The sequence below is a fragment of the Periplaneta americana genome, chromosome 2, assembly GCF_040183065.1.
Source record: "Periplaneta americana isolate PAMFEO1 chromosome 2, P.americana_PAMFEO1_priV1, whole genome shotgun sequence".
In the NCBI taxonomy this organism is placed as follows: Eukaryota; Metazoa; Arthropoda; class Insecta; order Blattodea; family Blattidae; genus Periplaneta; species Periplaneta americana.
The window spans coordinates 163594675-163612531 of NC_091118.1; the positions used below are offsets into that span (position 1 = coordinate 163594675).

At 33.9% G+C, this 17857-nt stretch overlaps 1 protein-coding gene across 1 annotated transcript in view; it reads right to left on the reverse strand.

Annotated features, from left to right (window-relative positions):
* Window positions 1-269: 269 nt before the first annotated feature.
* Window positions 270-17857, reverse strand: part of LOC138694747 (trypsin-1-like) — a 58973-nt gene continuing 41385 nt past the window's right edge. The window contains exons 4-6 of the mRNA XM_069818765.1: window positions 16747-16892; window positions 15305-15585; window positions 270-14006 (exon numbers count right to left, since the gene is read on the reverse strand). Coding sequence (XP_069674866.1) covers window positions 13842-14006; window positions 15305-15585; window positions 16747-16892 — 592 coding nt within the window. The 3' untranslated portion in view covers window positions 270-13841. The remainder of the gene's footprint in view (window positions 14007-15304; window positions 15586-16746; window positions 16893-17857) is intronic.

Here is a 17857-nt window from a genome sequence, read left to right on the forward strand (position 1 = left end):
AATAACAATAATAATAATAATAATAATAATAATAATAATAATAATAATAATAATAATATAAATTAGTAAAGCTAGTATTAATGATTACATTTACGAGTATTCATATTGAAAACTACGCTAGGCCTACTCGAAATGAAATACTTCTCATTGAATATATAAAAGGAACAACTTTAGGTGACGTCATGCCTTCTTAATTGTCCGGTGTTGCCATATTATTCAATTACCTACGTTTCTTTTATCAGCAATATTTATGAGAATGCAACTATGACTGTAAGGAAATGAAATTCTGCGGAATAATGGACTACAATGGAATGGAATTTTCGTCAGAGGTGAATTTTCAAATCCGCCACTAAGTGCATCTCGCACGGTAGGCCAACTATTTGTTCATCCGCCGAAATGACGTAACATATAAAAACTTGGCAGTCCAGTCGGGGTTTAAGTGTCCAGCCCGCGCTGTGGATATCGTGATGGTGAGAGAGCACCCAGCCAGATGTCTCCAGGTTAGAGAGAACACCGAACTTCAGACAAAATGATATCACCATTGTAGTTAAAGCGACTATAAATAAAGTACAATATATATTTTTATGTATACAACCATCCTATTAGACTGTTATTGTACATATCATCATTGTAGATCTATCATCCAAACACGTTGTATGTAGTGTGCATAAGAATCCGAATAATGTGATTAATTCGAGTGATAGCGGCATACCACGAATATAGCTGACGTAGCTTAGCTTCCCTTGTGAGACTCTAAAACGAGCTCTCCCTTCTTAGAAAGTCTTAGCCCTTAAGGGTATATGTATGTGAACGACCACAAATATTATCAGAAAATGCAGGCTCTAAATTCTAAAATTTTATAAGAAAATGAACTCACAATTGGACAAAAATTACAAGGTACCACAACAAGACTTATTGGAACTTAAATATCTGATAAAAAGTATAAAAAATTACTAATAATATTTTTCAAACCAGTTTTATCAAAGTATGAAAAAAAAAAATAAATTCTGCAGTTACATAATTTGGTAACCAAAGCATTGTTATGGTCTCTCTGACATCTTTAATATTTTTCCTGCATGTAGTAAACACTTACTTCTGAAAAGTAGACTACTCTCAGACATGTACAGTTGTTTATTTTAATACAATTAATTTTTTATTTGTCCTATATAAAATATATTAAAATTTACATAATGTTTTGTGAGCTAAGTTTTCTATTTTCAAAGAAATGGGCATTATTGTAGTCTACCTTTTGCATAAATGCAAGTTAACTCAGTGTACAACATTTCAGAATTCTATCTCTAATGGTTGTGGAGTTATGAAATATGTGTGAAAATTTCCAAATTTTGGAAAACTTAATTTAAAGTAAAAAGTGAATTCTAAAAAATATTATTATTAACCTTTTTTATACTTTTATCAGATACTTAAGTTCTAATAAGTCTTGTTGTGGTACCTTCTAATTTTTGTCCAATTGTGAGTTAATTTCCTTATAAAATTTTAGAAATGTAGAGCCTGCATTTTCTGATAATATTTGTGATCGTTCACATACAAATACCCTTAATGAAAATAGAAAGCTAATTCATTCCTCATAGTCATTGCAGTTAATCACAGAAAATATCAAAATAATTAAGACTACTGTCTTTCTGTATGTTAAATATTATATTATCACATTTTACCTTGGCATTATTTAGCTTAAAGCCACATTTTAAATAAATTTACATACATTCATACATTTTACAGCATAAAATCTGCAAAAGTTCTATTACGAGTACATTATTAAAATCTAAATAATCACAGTTGTAGTATGGACAGAAAATAGTTTCTATGAGGTAAAAACGTATAATCACATAGCCAAAAGCATGGCTTAAAACATTATTAAAAATTACTATCAATACAGTTTTAAATCTATGCCTTATTTGCAACTCCATTCATTGTTCCTGGAAATTATTCTTTCATAAAATATTTCCAAGATATTTGATAGTAACAACGTTGCTGTTAAGATAGTTACATTTTTTCATACAATTACGTCCTCATTACATTTACAAAAAACTACTTACAAAAATTGTACAAACACATTACAACAGGTAATATAACATATGTAACATCAACAAAAAAAATATTATGAACTAATTAACAAGCATCAAAGTCACTCTGTATCTCGTTTTTCATTCCCAAAATTTAAGAGATTGAAAGTAACTATGAGAGCTGCATATGAGACTACAATAAACTTCAATTTGATTAATTGCTTGCAAGATAAATATTTAAGATCTGCAGTGAGATACACATAAAGCAATATAATTCGTATGTTCTTTCACAAATGACAAAGCTATTAGCATAAACATTTTAGTGGTCTACTACAATGATTAAGAATATCTTATACACGACACATTTTTTTAATAGCTGAAGAACACTGTACAAAAAAATACTTATTATAAACACATATGAATTCCTGGCTTTTTATATTATACAGGTTGTCACAGAAAGACTGGAACAAACTTCGTGAGTTGTAGGGGAGGACATTTTAGTCAATTTTAGATAGGGAATGTATATCTGCTGAAGCCTTCATTTGGTGCTATGTAATTGCAAACTTGCTATCCTTTTATTCCTGAATGTTATCTGAGCACAGGTAAATGTAGAGTAGTACTGTATTTAAAAAGAGTTGTATTAAATTGAGCACAGAGCTATGTTTTGTATCAATTACATCATTTTATTAAATTAAATACAGTATAACTTCGTTAATATGCTCGTCAAGGGACTGTGGCCTTAAAATGTTGTAAGCAGGAGAGCGCTATAGACGTGAAATGTTTTATGAAATGGGGAAAATAATTTAGACAACACTTCACAGGAAACATATTATATTGTGCATTAGATACAGTGCAAAATGCAAGTAAGAGCTCATTTCATACGAAAAAAAAATCTTTGATTGTTAGCTGTTTTTTTTTTATTTTATTGGGTTATTTTACGACGCTGTATCAACATCTAGGTTATTTAGCGTCTGAATGAAATGAAGGTGATAATGCCGGTGAAATGAGTCCGGGGTCCAGCACCGAAAGTTATCCAGCATTTGCTCGTATTGGGTTGAGGGAAAACTCCGGAAAAAACCTCAACCAGGTAACTTGCTCTGACCGGGATTGTTAGCTGTTGTACTGCTATTATGAATGACAACAATTCCTAAGTGGGAATTACGAATTTCATTTGATGCATCAGTAGGAGCAACACTAATGTAATTTTTCACTTATAAACAGACTTCCGCTTTGCCATTTTGCACTACAAACTTACTTCACACTCCACAAAATTCAAAGGCTGACTAAATCTTTCAGAAAGGACAGAAATGTATTGAAATAGGGACTTTTGTGTTAAAATGCTGTCATACAAAGAAAAGTAACGGTAAATACAACTTCCGACAATATTGATTGGAAGGCTTTTTCAGGCAGAGGGTGAAATTTCTTTCTTGCACTCGTGGTCCAAAAATCCTCAGTACAGTCAAAGCAAGGTATTTCTTCACCATGCTTTTAAAACATGCTTCGCAATTTTGTATGGAGTTTTTTTACTCATTTCTGATACGAAAAAAGTGCCACATGCGGAATTTGGAAGTGTTATAAGAGGGTAAAATTATGCAGTATTGTATATGAAATGTCCAGGAACCATATAAAAAGAAAGTAATAAACGGGATAGCATTATAAGCGGGAGCATATTAAGGAGGTTTCATTGTAATTAAAAGTGAAGATAGAATATAGAAAGTCTTATCGTACCTATTCCGAAGTGATACAGTGTTAAAAGTTGTGTAAACAAGATGTAGAATATAATATGTTAAATGTTATTAGGATATAACAAACAAGTATTAAAAGAAAACAGTCGGTAAGGAACACATTTTATTTTATCAAGTTGTAAGGTAAGAAGAAAAACGAAAATGACCAATACCTCACAACTTCACAGCAAGTGTTCAAAGTGTCTGCCGCGCAGTGTCAATAGTTGCTTGTGTGTTGTCAAAACAAACGGACCACAACTCAGACTATGATGGCAAGCAGCAAATAGGCTCTTGTTTGATTACGCCCATCCGTTACTTCAAGTTAAAATCAAATGCATATAAGTTAGCCTATCTGCAAGGGTAAAAGGGTAGCATGTTTACAATTAAGTAGCACCAAAAGGAGGAGGCCTCACCGGATATACAGTCCCTATCTCAAATTGCTTAAAATATTCTTCCCTTCAACCCCACGAAGTTTGTCCCAATCTCTTTGTAACTTCCTATATATTATCCTTTAAAAAAAATATTAAACAGGAGAGATGAGTTCTGGGTTCAACACTCCAAAAAACTCAAAATAATTTAGTTACCATAATTATTCTGTAAAAGGACTATGCTAAGACTGCCTTCGTTTTTATATTAAATTAACTTCTGTGAAATAAGTTTATAATTGCGATAAAGTTTCTGGGTTCTTCGATGGTGCATAATAAATTAATTTCTCTGTGCCAGAATTAAGTACAGGTTCCGTCCTCAGAATAATATCAATCAGTACACTGTTGGATGTCAGATGTAAGGACTGTAGTTACAAAACTTTGGCGAAATTAAATTTCTACACCTCATTCCAAAATCCAAGACTTCAACACAATCCAATCACAATGAAAGCTTGAAATTTCATGTTTTTAGTTATAACTTCCATAAAGGAAATAATTCCATAATTGGATAAAAAAAAAGAGTGATAAAGTATGATAATGGCGAATAACTTGACACATCATGGTCAGAGAATAACATTCTAAGGGCAAGGTATTCATGATCTCAAATAATTATTTGTTGCTTTGGCTAATGATACTTAAATCTCTCCTCATCCCAATAATAAAGCATAAATGTGTAATAATTCATTAATTCATTTAAATTACTTTACGAATTATTAAACAATAATGTGTGTACCTATGCTCAGGATTTAACAGCGAAGTTACCTTCCTTCTTACTTCCCAATATAATAAATAATAATGAAACATAACCATATTTTTTCGACTATCATATTAGAGTATATGTATATTCAGGATTGGTAAATTTTTCGCTGATGTTCATTTATTTTCTATTCAGAGTTAGCATAATGAATAATTTAGATTTGAAGTGGAAGACCCTTTGAATTGGAATTCATTACCTGTGCTAATGTAATTAATGCGTGAATTATGCTCAGCACATGAATTTTGGTACTGAATCGTACATTTTATCTCTGCCTCTGTTAAGAGCCAGTGGCTGTTCAGATATGAAGCATCACCATCTGCCAGAGAATGTCGTATAACATTGGTTTGCAAGATTAGATACTTCCTTAGAAAGTGTGATAATAAGATAATGATGGAGGAAAACTAGAAAAATTATTGCAAAGAAACGAAAATACCCAAATGAAACATATTATAACATCACCTTTATTTATTATAAATTTCTATTTCGACTCATCAAGATTAGAACCTGAGTCTTCAGCATATGAAGTCAATGTGTTAGTACAGTGATTCTCAATTTGGAGGAAGTTAGAAGTGTGGAAAATATAAGTAAATCCAAAACTAAAATTTGTGAATACAAAATGCATTTAAATTATTTATGTTCTGCTTACTCTTACCATACCTAATTTTTAAGCAGAATGTGATGAATACTGATGAGAAGCAGTGATATTAAATTAAATATCTGAACATTTGCGACAATTAAATGATTTTCAAGATGTGCAGTGTATAGTTAGTAACTTAGATAGCTAGCAAGAATAGTAGCTAGTTGTCAGTCGTAATGGGGAGGCGTAAGCTTAAAAATGTTAAGAACCACTGAAGTATCCATTCATCAGTCAGTATCTTTTACTACCAGCGACAATTCTTGACAATCAGCACTGAAGTTAGGTAGCCTATAGCCGGTGGTAATGGCAAAGCTTTGTAACCAATTTCCCAATAAAAATAATGCCAGAGCTGCTTATTTTGAGGAATATAAATGTGTCTCAACGTCATTGACATCACTAGATCCTATATGAGAATAGAGTAGCTTAAGCCCTCCAAACTTTTCTCAAATTTTTCCTAAAATGTACCAAACGTATAATAATTGTAGTACTTCTTCATACTTAGGTTTAGGTGTAATACCGACGACATGTTCGAAGTAAGTCTTAAATCACAACTTTTACATGATGTTGATATTGAAAATTTTTAATAAACTACTAGAGCTACCTTTTCAAGATTCCCCTCCTCTGTAAACTGAAAAACATTTGTAACACTTCTATATGACATGACAGATTTTACTTCATAGAAGGCTAACTCTAAAACAATTTATTCACTCCTAAAATAAATCAATTTCGAAATTATTAATGTTACCTATACAGAGTGTGTCAAAAGTTTGCTTACAACGGCTCAGAGATTATAACGTAGGTAAAGAGGAACACTTTTTTATGTGTCAAAAATCTTTTAGATTCACTATTTTCCTGATAGGGGCACTGATAGTGACAAGGTGTATTGCTTAGGGCTCTAGGGTCGCTCTCATTCTTCCTGATATTACCTTCAATTTCTGTTTAGATCGTTGAATTCTGAAGTGTGTTTGTGATCAGACTGTTTCATTTCGGAGTCGAACAAAATCTTGTGTTTGTCAACACAGTACATGATGCTACTGCAAAGAAAGTTAATTTTGTACAGTGCAGTACGTACAGTCTTAAATCGTGCCTTTCCAATAACTTTGGAAGGCCAATTATGTTTACAATATAAATGGATGCACCAAGCTTTCCCTGTCACTTACAATTTTCCCAATGATTTCTATAGCAAACTTTAGCTACCACTGATGTCCCAATAACAGTTTTGTTTACTGATGGCACCCTGTTCACTAGAGAGAGAATTTTCGACATCCACAACAGCCATGTGTGGGGTTATGCAATTCCACTTAGGGACATTCTGATCACAAACTCACGACCTCAACATTCAACGATCTAAACACAAATGGAAGGTAATATCAGGAAGGTTGAGTGATCCTAGATCCTATGCGATCTATCTTATCAGCACCCCTAGAAGTAAAACAGTGCATCTTCAAGATTTCTGTCCCATAAAAAATGTTCCCTTTCCACCTTTTCCAACAGTCCTGAGCCGTTGTAAACGACTTTTTGACATACCATGTGTATTATGGATTATTTTTCTATGAAACATATTAAAATTTACAATATAAATTTTGCTTTATGGACTTTTTTAAATGTGTTACCGGTATCATTTTTCGGATGATAGAACTCACTCTTTGTTTTAAAATAATGTAAACAGAGGCAGTTATGAGCAGTATACAGACATATGTGTCGTAAATTTCAGAACTATGATATATTTGTAGTTTCATAAAAATGTTAGAAGTTAAAACGCCATTCATTTCTCATATTAATTTATAATAATGGCTAAATATGTTCAATAAAATGTTGTTCGTTAATTGCAGAACACACATAAAACGACGAAAAGCACATATTATATGTCATCTTCTTGTTAAAAACCTACGGTTCACAGAAATTCTGTATCAAATTACATAAATTGCTTGTGAAAGACAGTGGGACACAGTTATGAATGTAATTATTAGGATCGAATTAATTTATGAACATATTCTCACAATTTTACAGGGCTGAAATTGTTATAACTATTAACACTACTGTCTACAAAAAGTAATAATTTTCACTCTTCATGAGTTTACAACTACAAGCAGAGAGACATTTAAAGCCTTATATGGGTATGGCATGTAAATAGTATTTATGGCAATTGGTATGGGAATTTATGGATACATAGAATAAGCACAAATTTATCAATATTTCGAGAAAGATCTCTTTTGTGAAGAGTATTAAATAAATACACCTGGTCTTAAAAAGTGTTACAAGTTAAATTCTAAATTGCAATTATTATAATTATTGAAAGTTCATCCTAAGCTGGAAATTGTTCTTTCGTAGTCTTATTGGAATCTACATTGCATATACATAAACATTATATTCTACTTTTAAATTGTACTTCCTAATTTCTATATCTATGTGTGTTCACTAAGAAATCAAATTATAGTTAATAGTTTATCATCAACTTTCTTCCTTATAAGTACAGTATAAAAGTAGTAGCAGTAGTTCAATGGTTTGAATATTATATTTCCACACAAGAAACTCTGATTCAAATCCCGGGATGTGGTGAACAAAGATAGTGTTTGGGGCAGGTCCCTATGAGGTAATGAGATACTTCAGTTTCTTCTTCCATCATTCCATTATTTTTCCATTATCCTGTTGCAACGAAGATCCACCTCCAAGTAGACTAGTGCATTACTGAGCAACGACTAAGAGTGTATTCATATACTGTTGATTAACAATGTACATAAACAATGATTATTATTAATATTATTTATATTTAACTCCTTTAAATTTATATCCATACCAGAATCAAATATTAGAGAAGTTCACAATGCCGAACTAAGTAAGAAGACACTAATATCAAGTGGGGCATTTATTATACACCATGTCTCTAAAAAATGTCAATAGTGAACCTCTGCGGACTTGCATATTTCGTTCACTATATCCGAGGTTCACTAAATCTGAAGTGTCTTTCCCCTAACCGCAAATGACAGGAATGCATGAAATTGTGAACAAGAAAATAAAATACTATACAGTAATTAAAATATTTCAATTTTGTGGAATGGATTACACTGTATAGGCTATTGTTCCTCACAGTTGATTTACTTAAACTATGCTGTCGACCCACGTCCGCTAGCGAAAGACCACATTCAGTTTCACTCAATGTTCACCTTATCTTCCAAAGAAAACACTTTATGCTTCGACATTTTTATATAGTACATTCATGTTCGAACACTAGAAACAGACTAATCAGGTCGAAATGACAAACGCTGTTATAGTATGACTCACTTAATGGAAACTGGGAGGGTGTTGATAGAGTTTGAAAGCCATTGGAATCATACCTTCATTTATGTTCTGGACATAATGTTCGTCCCCTTTTAATAAAAGAAGGCAATTTCATTGGCCGTCGTAATGGAAATGTTTCTGAGAACAAAAGACAATCCTTTGATGATGGTCCTTCACAAGACTGAACCAAGCCTTATCTCCATAGACATTTTTTTAAGTGCTTCTGAATGTTTGCAATGGTCTCCTTCTCCGCAAAAAGAAATTCCATCTCAGATCTCTGCTTTGCACGTACTTTATGTGCACTCGCCATTTTACACACGAACTGCATTACTGCCTTCTAAAGGAAAATGATAAAACTAATTGGAACTAAATTAGATAAGTGTTGCCAACCATGAGATAAATTATTGCATTATGCGATATTTTTAACCCTTATGCATTACTTATTGAACCATGTAATAAATAATAATAATAATAATAATAATAATAATAATAATAATAATAATAATAATGATCAGGAAGAGGAAAAGGAATTGGTTGGGACAATGGCTGAGAAGAAACTGCCTACTGAAGGATACACTGAAAGGAATAGTGAACAGCAGAAGAGTTTGGGGCAGAAGAAGATATCAAGATGATAGACGACATTAAGATATATGGATCATATGCATAGACAAAGAGGAAGTTTGAAAATAGAAAAGATTGGAGAATGCTGGGTTTACAGTGATAGATCTGCCCTTGGGCAGACCACTATGAATGAATGAATGAATGAATTAATAATAATAATAATAATAATAATAATAATAATAATAATAATAATAATAATAATAATAATAATTATAATAATAATAATAATAATATTTAATTTTTTAAGTAATAACTGGTAAGCTTACATACAAGAAATTAAATTTCCCGAGCAATTGTTTATGTTATGTTTACATTTCTAGTTCTCTTCCATCCCTCTGACAAAAGCACCTTGTGATTATTTTTCTTCATAAGTAAAATACATTTCTTTCAACTATGCTTCTCTTTAAATATGGTAGATCAGATCATTTTGGACCTCTTCCAGCACGTGGCACCCATCATGAAAAACAATAACAAGATGCTTTTGTGAGAGGGATGGAAGAGAACGAGAAATGTAAACATAATACAAACAATTGCTCTGAAAATTTAATTTCTTTATGTATGTTTACCGTTTACTACTTAAAAATTGTAAATATTATTATTGTTACTATTATTATTATTATTATTATTATTATTATTATTATTATTAGCATGTAGTACATATGGGCGAATCCAGAAATGCATATAGTGTTAGTTGGAAAGCTGGAGGAAAAAAAGCCTTGGAGAGGTCGAGACGTAGATGGGAGGATAATATTAAAATGAATTTGAGGGAGGTGGGATATGATTGTAGAGACTGGATAGGGATAGGGACTGATGACGGGCTTATGTGAGGGCGGTAATGAACCTCCAGGTTCTTTAAAAGCCAAAGTAAGTAAGTAAGTATTATTATTATTATTATTATTATTATTATTATTATTATTATTATTATTATTATCATTATTATTATATTTTTTCGTCCAATGATGGGTACTTGATTTGATCTTAAACTAGCCATTCCCTTTAAGGATGATACATTACACCTGTAGATCACTTGATCCACAGTGCTCAATGTGGGAAAGGATCTATATTGCATTGACGATGATAAAATAATATGATTGGTATTAGTACTGGTAATTATCGGGTAGGACAAGGAACATCACTAAGCACTTCAGTCTTTTGCAAACCCATTATCGAATGAGTTACATGCCAATAGTGCTGCCTGGCTAAGCTGGCCCCACCATCTACTGCACCAAGTATTCCTCTCCAGACAACAAGTCAGAATGCCATACTTTTGATGGTGGTCTGCTGTAGATTCACCCAACTCGTCATATCCCCAACAGAGGTTAGATCATCTCTGCACATCTGAGCCGTCTAGAATCCACTGACAGTGCTATAAACCAATCTCTGGACAAACCACGAGAAACGTCTTCCATGCCGAACACGAATATGGTTAATGGAGAGAAGGCGACATGATAGCAGAGGATGCGGAAATACTCCACGAAAACATGTGCCGTACACTGACTCTATTGACTATAAATTTCATGTAGACCTACTATGATTTTTACTGAAGTCTGCAATGTGGAAAGCCAATGTTATAACACAGCGTTTTTCAACCTTCCCAACATGTGGCTCACTAAAGGTATAATTTAAAATCTCGCGACACACTCATATACTCTAAACCAGTAGTTCCCAACCAAGGGGGAATTTTGAAGGTTTTAGGAAGAATATATTTACTGAATGTTAACTTGTGTGGCGTTCGCTGAAAGTTGAATCTTGTGGACTCACTTTTTTACCACTCTTTTCACTTTTATTGATTTTCCAATTCTGGCAACCTTTACTATTTTCATTTTCTTGCGGCACATCAGTGGCCCGGCACTTCAGTTGAAAAAGGTTGCTTTAGCGCTTGGCTAATGGTGAGACATTTTTATAACTACTATACAACTGTATTTAAATGAAGAAGTTGATGACAGATTTAAGTACCTCAGCTACCTATATTCCAATCCCAATGGCCATTCAACTATTTATATTAGAATATTTTGTTACACATATTCCAAAATCTTTACTTATCTTACTATGCTAGATAGACAACATCACATTTACTCACATAGTCCCCTTAAAAAATGAAGTACACAATCATTTATATACACATTATATACTCGACCTACTACAATCAATCATTCCATTAGGTTATCCATACACTCAAAGAAGCACTCATTGATGACGCTTTCTGTAAATTGAAGGTTGTATCTCCACATTACACACGTCTTCTGCCACACAAATACACACATGTATAACTCTGTCGCATTGGTACCATTGTTCTGCATATAATTATATAAAAAAAAAACACATTTTACAAAAAAAAAAAAAAGATCTCCTTGCGCAAGTTAATAAGTGATTGCAATATGTCACTTGTATCACACTAACATTGTTATTAAATTTTAAAACAATACAGCGAAATAATGTAAAAAAAATAGCAAATACAGGCAACAATTTTTTAGCTAGAAAAGTATGTTACGTATTTTAACCATATCACGAAATCAAACTTAACAGCTTGCCAACTGTGTCTTCATGATATAACCACAGTCTAATATATACAGTCACGAAGTTTGAGTTGTTGAGGGTACTAGCACAGTCTAGTATATACAGTCACGAAGCTCAACCCATGGTAAATATGCATCCATAGATAGTTGCTAACCACTAGGATTGCTAATATTGCCTTGTTACAGACAATGCGAAATAGTACTGGCACAGTCTATTGTTCCTAGCACCCTCACAACTCAAGCTTCGTGACTGTATATACTAGACTGTGGTACTAAGAACAATAGATTGTGTCGGTACTATTTCACATTGTCTGTAATGAGGCGATAGTAGCAATCGTAGTGGTCAGCAACTATCTATGGATGCATATTTACTATGTATTGAGTTTCGTGACTGTATGTACTAGACTGTGATATAATTCAAACATCAAACATACTCTCGCCACACTGACAACTAAAAAATCGCTAAATCCCTTCTTATTACTGTTTGTTAAGACAACAGATATGGTCGATGAAGACCTATACTAATCTGGAAGTGTGAAGAATTCTATTTCTAGGATGGGGATACATGTAAAGCGTAACTAGTTACCTAATGACAGGAAAATGGGCGAGAATTTTAACTAGTAGAGATGAATTTAAAACATGAGTTAGAAAAGACGCATGGATTCTTAACTGAGCCCTTTCATTCGGAAACAGGATTGTTTCTTCTTTCTCAGCATTCTACGTATTTTAGGCAGCTACTGCCAAGGAAGTAATCCGTGACACGACAGTCCACGAAGGACCAAGGCCAACCAGCCAGCTACTGGCCTCATGTCCACATTCTCAGCAGAGGTGAACGATCATTTGTAGGTATTGTGTGGTCAGCACGATGATCCCCCCAGACATTATGGCTGGTTTTCGAAGCCGGATTTCACTACTTAGCATAGCTCTCCAAATTCATCACAATGTTGAGTTGACACTGGTCCCATATAATGGCCGAAATTTCATGGGAAAATTCCTTCCCATGAGGACTCGAATTAGTACTCAATCCGTAATGAGTCCTAGGCTTGATGCCTAGACCATGATGCTACGGCACAGGACGGTCAGTCACAAAACATATATTGTAAATCTACAAGAGAAGTCTATCAGGTTTTGGAAGAAAGCTATGCTAAAGATTTTAATCCACTGTCCTTGATGAGATTTGAACCAGCGAACCTAGTATCTAAGAGCAAGTATCTAGAATACATTCAATAACTAGAGGCAATGACTTATTGTTAAATTTTTAATTTATAAAGTGTCTTTGTGTATGTATGTAGGCTCACAGAATTTTAAACATGTACTATATTATATTTTAGCAGCTATTTAAGTTTGTCAATTTAGTTCATTTTTATAACAAATTATACGAATAAAGTGAGTTATAGCATATACAAAGTGAAGAGCCCTAAATTATGGTGTCTCCATTATAAAAGTACAAGAAGAATTAATATTAAAGTGAGTACAGAAGTTATGGGGAGGATTATGTGAGTAAACATGCATGCACGTTTAGAATACTTTACCGGTAAACATTTATATGAATTGTGAAGAGTCTTCTGGAATTTTCATCATCTTATTTTGGAAGAATTGGCCAGCACCTTTGAGGAATATGCTCTGGTATAGACCGAAAAGACGCACGTAACAGACATCATCACAAAGCCATTTAAGACACAATATTCGAAGTGTATGCCTGAGAACGTGATTTCGATTTTACGTCTTCATAGTCGCAAACACAACTTCAGCTCATCACATATTCAAGGCAGAAGCACTGGGTACAGTCTCACGACACTAGTTTCGTTTCATGCTCTACTGTTATTTAACGTTAAGATAAAATGGTGGGCAGCCTTATATCTCACTGTTGGTTTAGTTTATCTTTGATCCATGGCAAGTAGAAAGAAAGACGAGTGTAAACATCAGGATAGCCAGGTTTGGCACAGCCAGAACCAAATGAAGTAATGCCGGCAAGATACCATCGCCCATCCATCATGCTGCACTGCAGAGGTCCTCCTGAATCACCCTGTAATACAGATCAATGATGATAAGAGATTTACAGTAGACACTAGTTGATTCGAATAAATGTTTATTCACCTTGAAATTCCTATTTAAACCAATATTAAAAACTCACATTTAATCCGAATTTTTTAAGCTTACATTTGAATAATTCAAAGCCACGATTTCATTATTTCAAACGAAAATAGTGTCCTACTTGGAATTGTACACTAAATCCAAAATATTTCGTGGCAATCTCAATTATTAATTACTCCAAAAATTAAAATCCTCTTCTGGACAGCAGTCAGTGCAACAAAAGAAGCCGTTATTACTGTTAACAGATTTTGTAGCATTATCCAGTGACTGACCGTAACCATTGTGAGCATGCGCAGTACAGAAAAAGCGTTCCAACACAATCCGAACCAGTCCTGAACCGGAAACATGTACTGCAGTCGGGCGTTCCAACAAGCTTTTGACACGGGTTCGGAACGGTCAGAAATAGTCTGCGGATTGAGGCATGTACGGAACAGTACGCGAGACGCGCATGCACATAAGCTCACCAACGTCTCCTGGATACTGAAGAAAGATATGCTCGACTGTTTACACCAATGAGGTTAAGATGAAAAGTGAAGTGCAGACGAATAATAAAACTAGAGATTTAATTTAAATTTTCGCCAAAAAGAAAGGGAATGGAAATTATTTGGGTATTGAAATAGTTAATTACAATTTCAACATGCAGCTTGATGAAAAGTATAATAAATAACGTACATAAATTAATAATTAAAAAAAGAACTATTTTTAGATAAGTGTTCCCCAGTACACGACATTGAATTAGCGGAATTCTTGCCTTCCATACTTTTTGTCATCTTTTAATAGAAAATGATCGACATTCTATTTTCTGCAATTAGAATTAGTTACGAAATGATAATAATAAGCATCCCGTTCTTAGCAAAGATGATCACAGTTATAGCATCTCTGGATTTAGTACATAACGATCCGCGAAAGCGTTCCAACAGCAGTTTCAATGCCATAGCAGATGCTCAACTAGCGCATGCGCATAAGATGGTACAGGAACCGTACATGAACTGACCATGAACCACTTGTTGGAACGAACCTTTGTGTACAAGTGTATGTCTCCCCCAACCTCTTACTCACCAATCAGTAACTTAGAAGAGATCAAATTTAAGAAATCTTCACTATTGTACAGACCCAGAAACAAAATTTGGGCCACCAGAATAATCCAAGAATATAGTGAGTAAACAGAGAAATGATGGAATTAGAGCAGGAGGGTAAGAATGTATCATAAATACTGTATTTGTTACTCACCACACAAGTGCCTGTGGAGCCATCGAGATGTCCTGCACACAAATGTCCTGCCCGAATTGGCACTGAGTTCCCATATTTAGACCGACAGACTGAATTGTCTTGTAGAGGAATCCTGGCTTCAAGCAACTTTGATGTGAGTGATCCAGAGTGACTTGCATGACCCCAGCCAGTTGCTACACAGGATGCAGACGAAGAAGACAATACAGTAGCTTTTTCAGGCAGACAGATGGTTTGTATTCGATTACGCACAGGCCTCGAAGTCTGTGACAGCTTCAGAAGTGCTATTACATACAAGGAAATTACACAAATAATGCTTTCTTTTTAATTTCGCTTTTAGTAATAAGAAAAACAAAGGCATTATTGCAGCAAGATATTAATTTTATGGAACTCCTATGGAGATCTCTGGAGTTAATCTGAGTCTTCCTAGTATGGCACAATGAGATACAGATTATTGTTCAAAAGCAATATTTTACATTCCTCATGATAATCCACAGTTAATTCCCGATTTACCACGAAAATCGTCTGTAGCTGCATTTAGATTGGCAACAGGCCATGATTGTTTGGCCAAACACCTGCATAGAATTGGAATATATCAGTCCCCTAAATGCCCATTGTGCAACTCAAACCAAGAAATGGATTCAGAACACCTCAAAATCTGTGCTTCAGTGGCTGACCATGATAATATCTTTGAAAAATATTGGAGAAGTGCAAGAGGTCAAATGACTTTATTGTCAAACACCTGGCATTAGAAAACAACAACAACATTCCTCATGATAACTGTACCTCTAGACAAATTAAATTGAAGTGGTTAGGCAAAAAACAGAAAATACATGTTCACCACAATGACGCATACAAGGACACTGAGGTAGAACTCTCATACCTTTAGTAGAGCGATACTAAGTGATGTGAAATTCCATACTTTAACTCTCTTGGTCTTCAATAAAGACATATTGTATTTTACAGAAAGCCGAGTGAACTTTGGAGTCATTTTTGATGTTGTAGTGAAAGAAATTTCGCTTTCATCGAAGTCTCAATCTAGGTTTTTAGAATTTGTATTTTTCGCGGACCTATAGATATTTTATGAAGGTAAAATGTATGGTATTCAACAAGGAAGTAAAATTGTCATACTTTCGGTATCTCAAAACTATAATGAGGTATACAATTTTATGAATGGACCTCAGAGATGTTGTGAAAGTTATGGAGAGATGGAAAATTGCGCTTGAACCTCTTAGTCTGTAGTGTGCTACTCCACCAAAAAAATTACCAATCATCACAGATGTATTTATATTTAAGAGCATATAGCTTGTCCTTTTTCTTTTTTAAAGCACATTGCAGCCTGAAGGTGTATTATTAAGTTTCAACATTAACTACTTTATATGTAAGATAGGATCATGTCTCAGTGTATTAAATATAAATATTTGTTCCGATTCATACATTTTTACCTATATCATGCTGGAAATTGTGAAACCGCTCATGTACAAACACCTTCTCAATGGGAACACGAATTTCTGTATTTTCTTCAACGTCTCGATCCCACTCTCCAAGAACAGCAGTCCACAGAATAGCAAGAGGGAGGTTGAAGATGTCACTGAAACAAAATCATCATCTATCAATCTGACGTTTTGAATGTTGTATAGAGGAGAACAGAGTCGAAAATGTAAAAATCAGAATATCAGAATAATAATTGTCATAAAAGACAAACTAGAAACATATAGGCTATAAATAAAATTAGAAAAACTACAAAGAGAATAAATTAAGAATGAGAACACAAGGAAATATTGTTATATATAAATCAAAACGAAAATACTACATTGGCAGATTCTCAAAGAAACTGTGTCTGAATCGTCTGAAAAAAATTCAAGAATTCAATCCATTAAAGAAAATAATGATGAATTTTACCCAACAAACATCAAGGAATTTGCATTATCAACTTTCCAGTTTCATCTTTCCAAATCAAAGAGTAAGAAAAAGATGGTAATCTGGTTTTTATCACTGTGACGAAACATATTCTGTGACAAAATATGACATTGTTACAAAACCTACCGTGACGAAACATACTGGTGACAAATTTGATTGTTGCAAAAATGCCTAAACCCCTTCCTTCTTACCATGGACAAAGCAGATATGGAAATGTTCTTGCTACTGATACTTTTCATATGGTAGAGGTATTTACCAATATTTGGGCTTTTTCAATCTGCATCAGTGATGTGCAGATGCAAGTGGCAGTTTGGCTGGCAGCAAGCACAACAGACTGGCATAACTGTGATGCCACATGGTACTATATCCTGTAGGCCGCAATGGTGGCATTATCATTAGTAAACATGACGGAGATGATTGCTAGCGGTTCAAAATGTCGTTTCACACTGAATGGAAATTTTTATAGGGTGGGTTGGGGGTAATTTGGGTATAAAAACAGCCTCTTTTTAAGTTTAGAGACCCATAGCCTGTTACTATGATAACATTTTCCAGTCATATTTCATGGTGAGCGGTTATTATAGGGCTAGGATTTTGATGACTCATAAATTGAATAGTTACCCCGAAAAGAGATCTAAC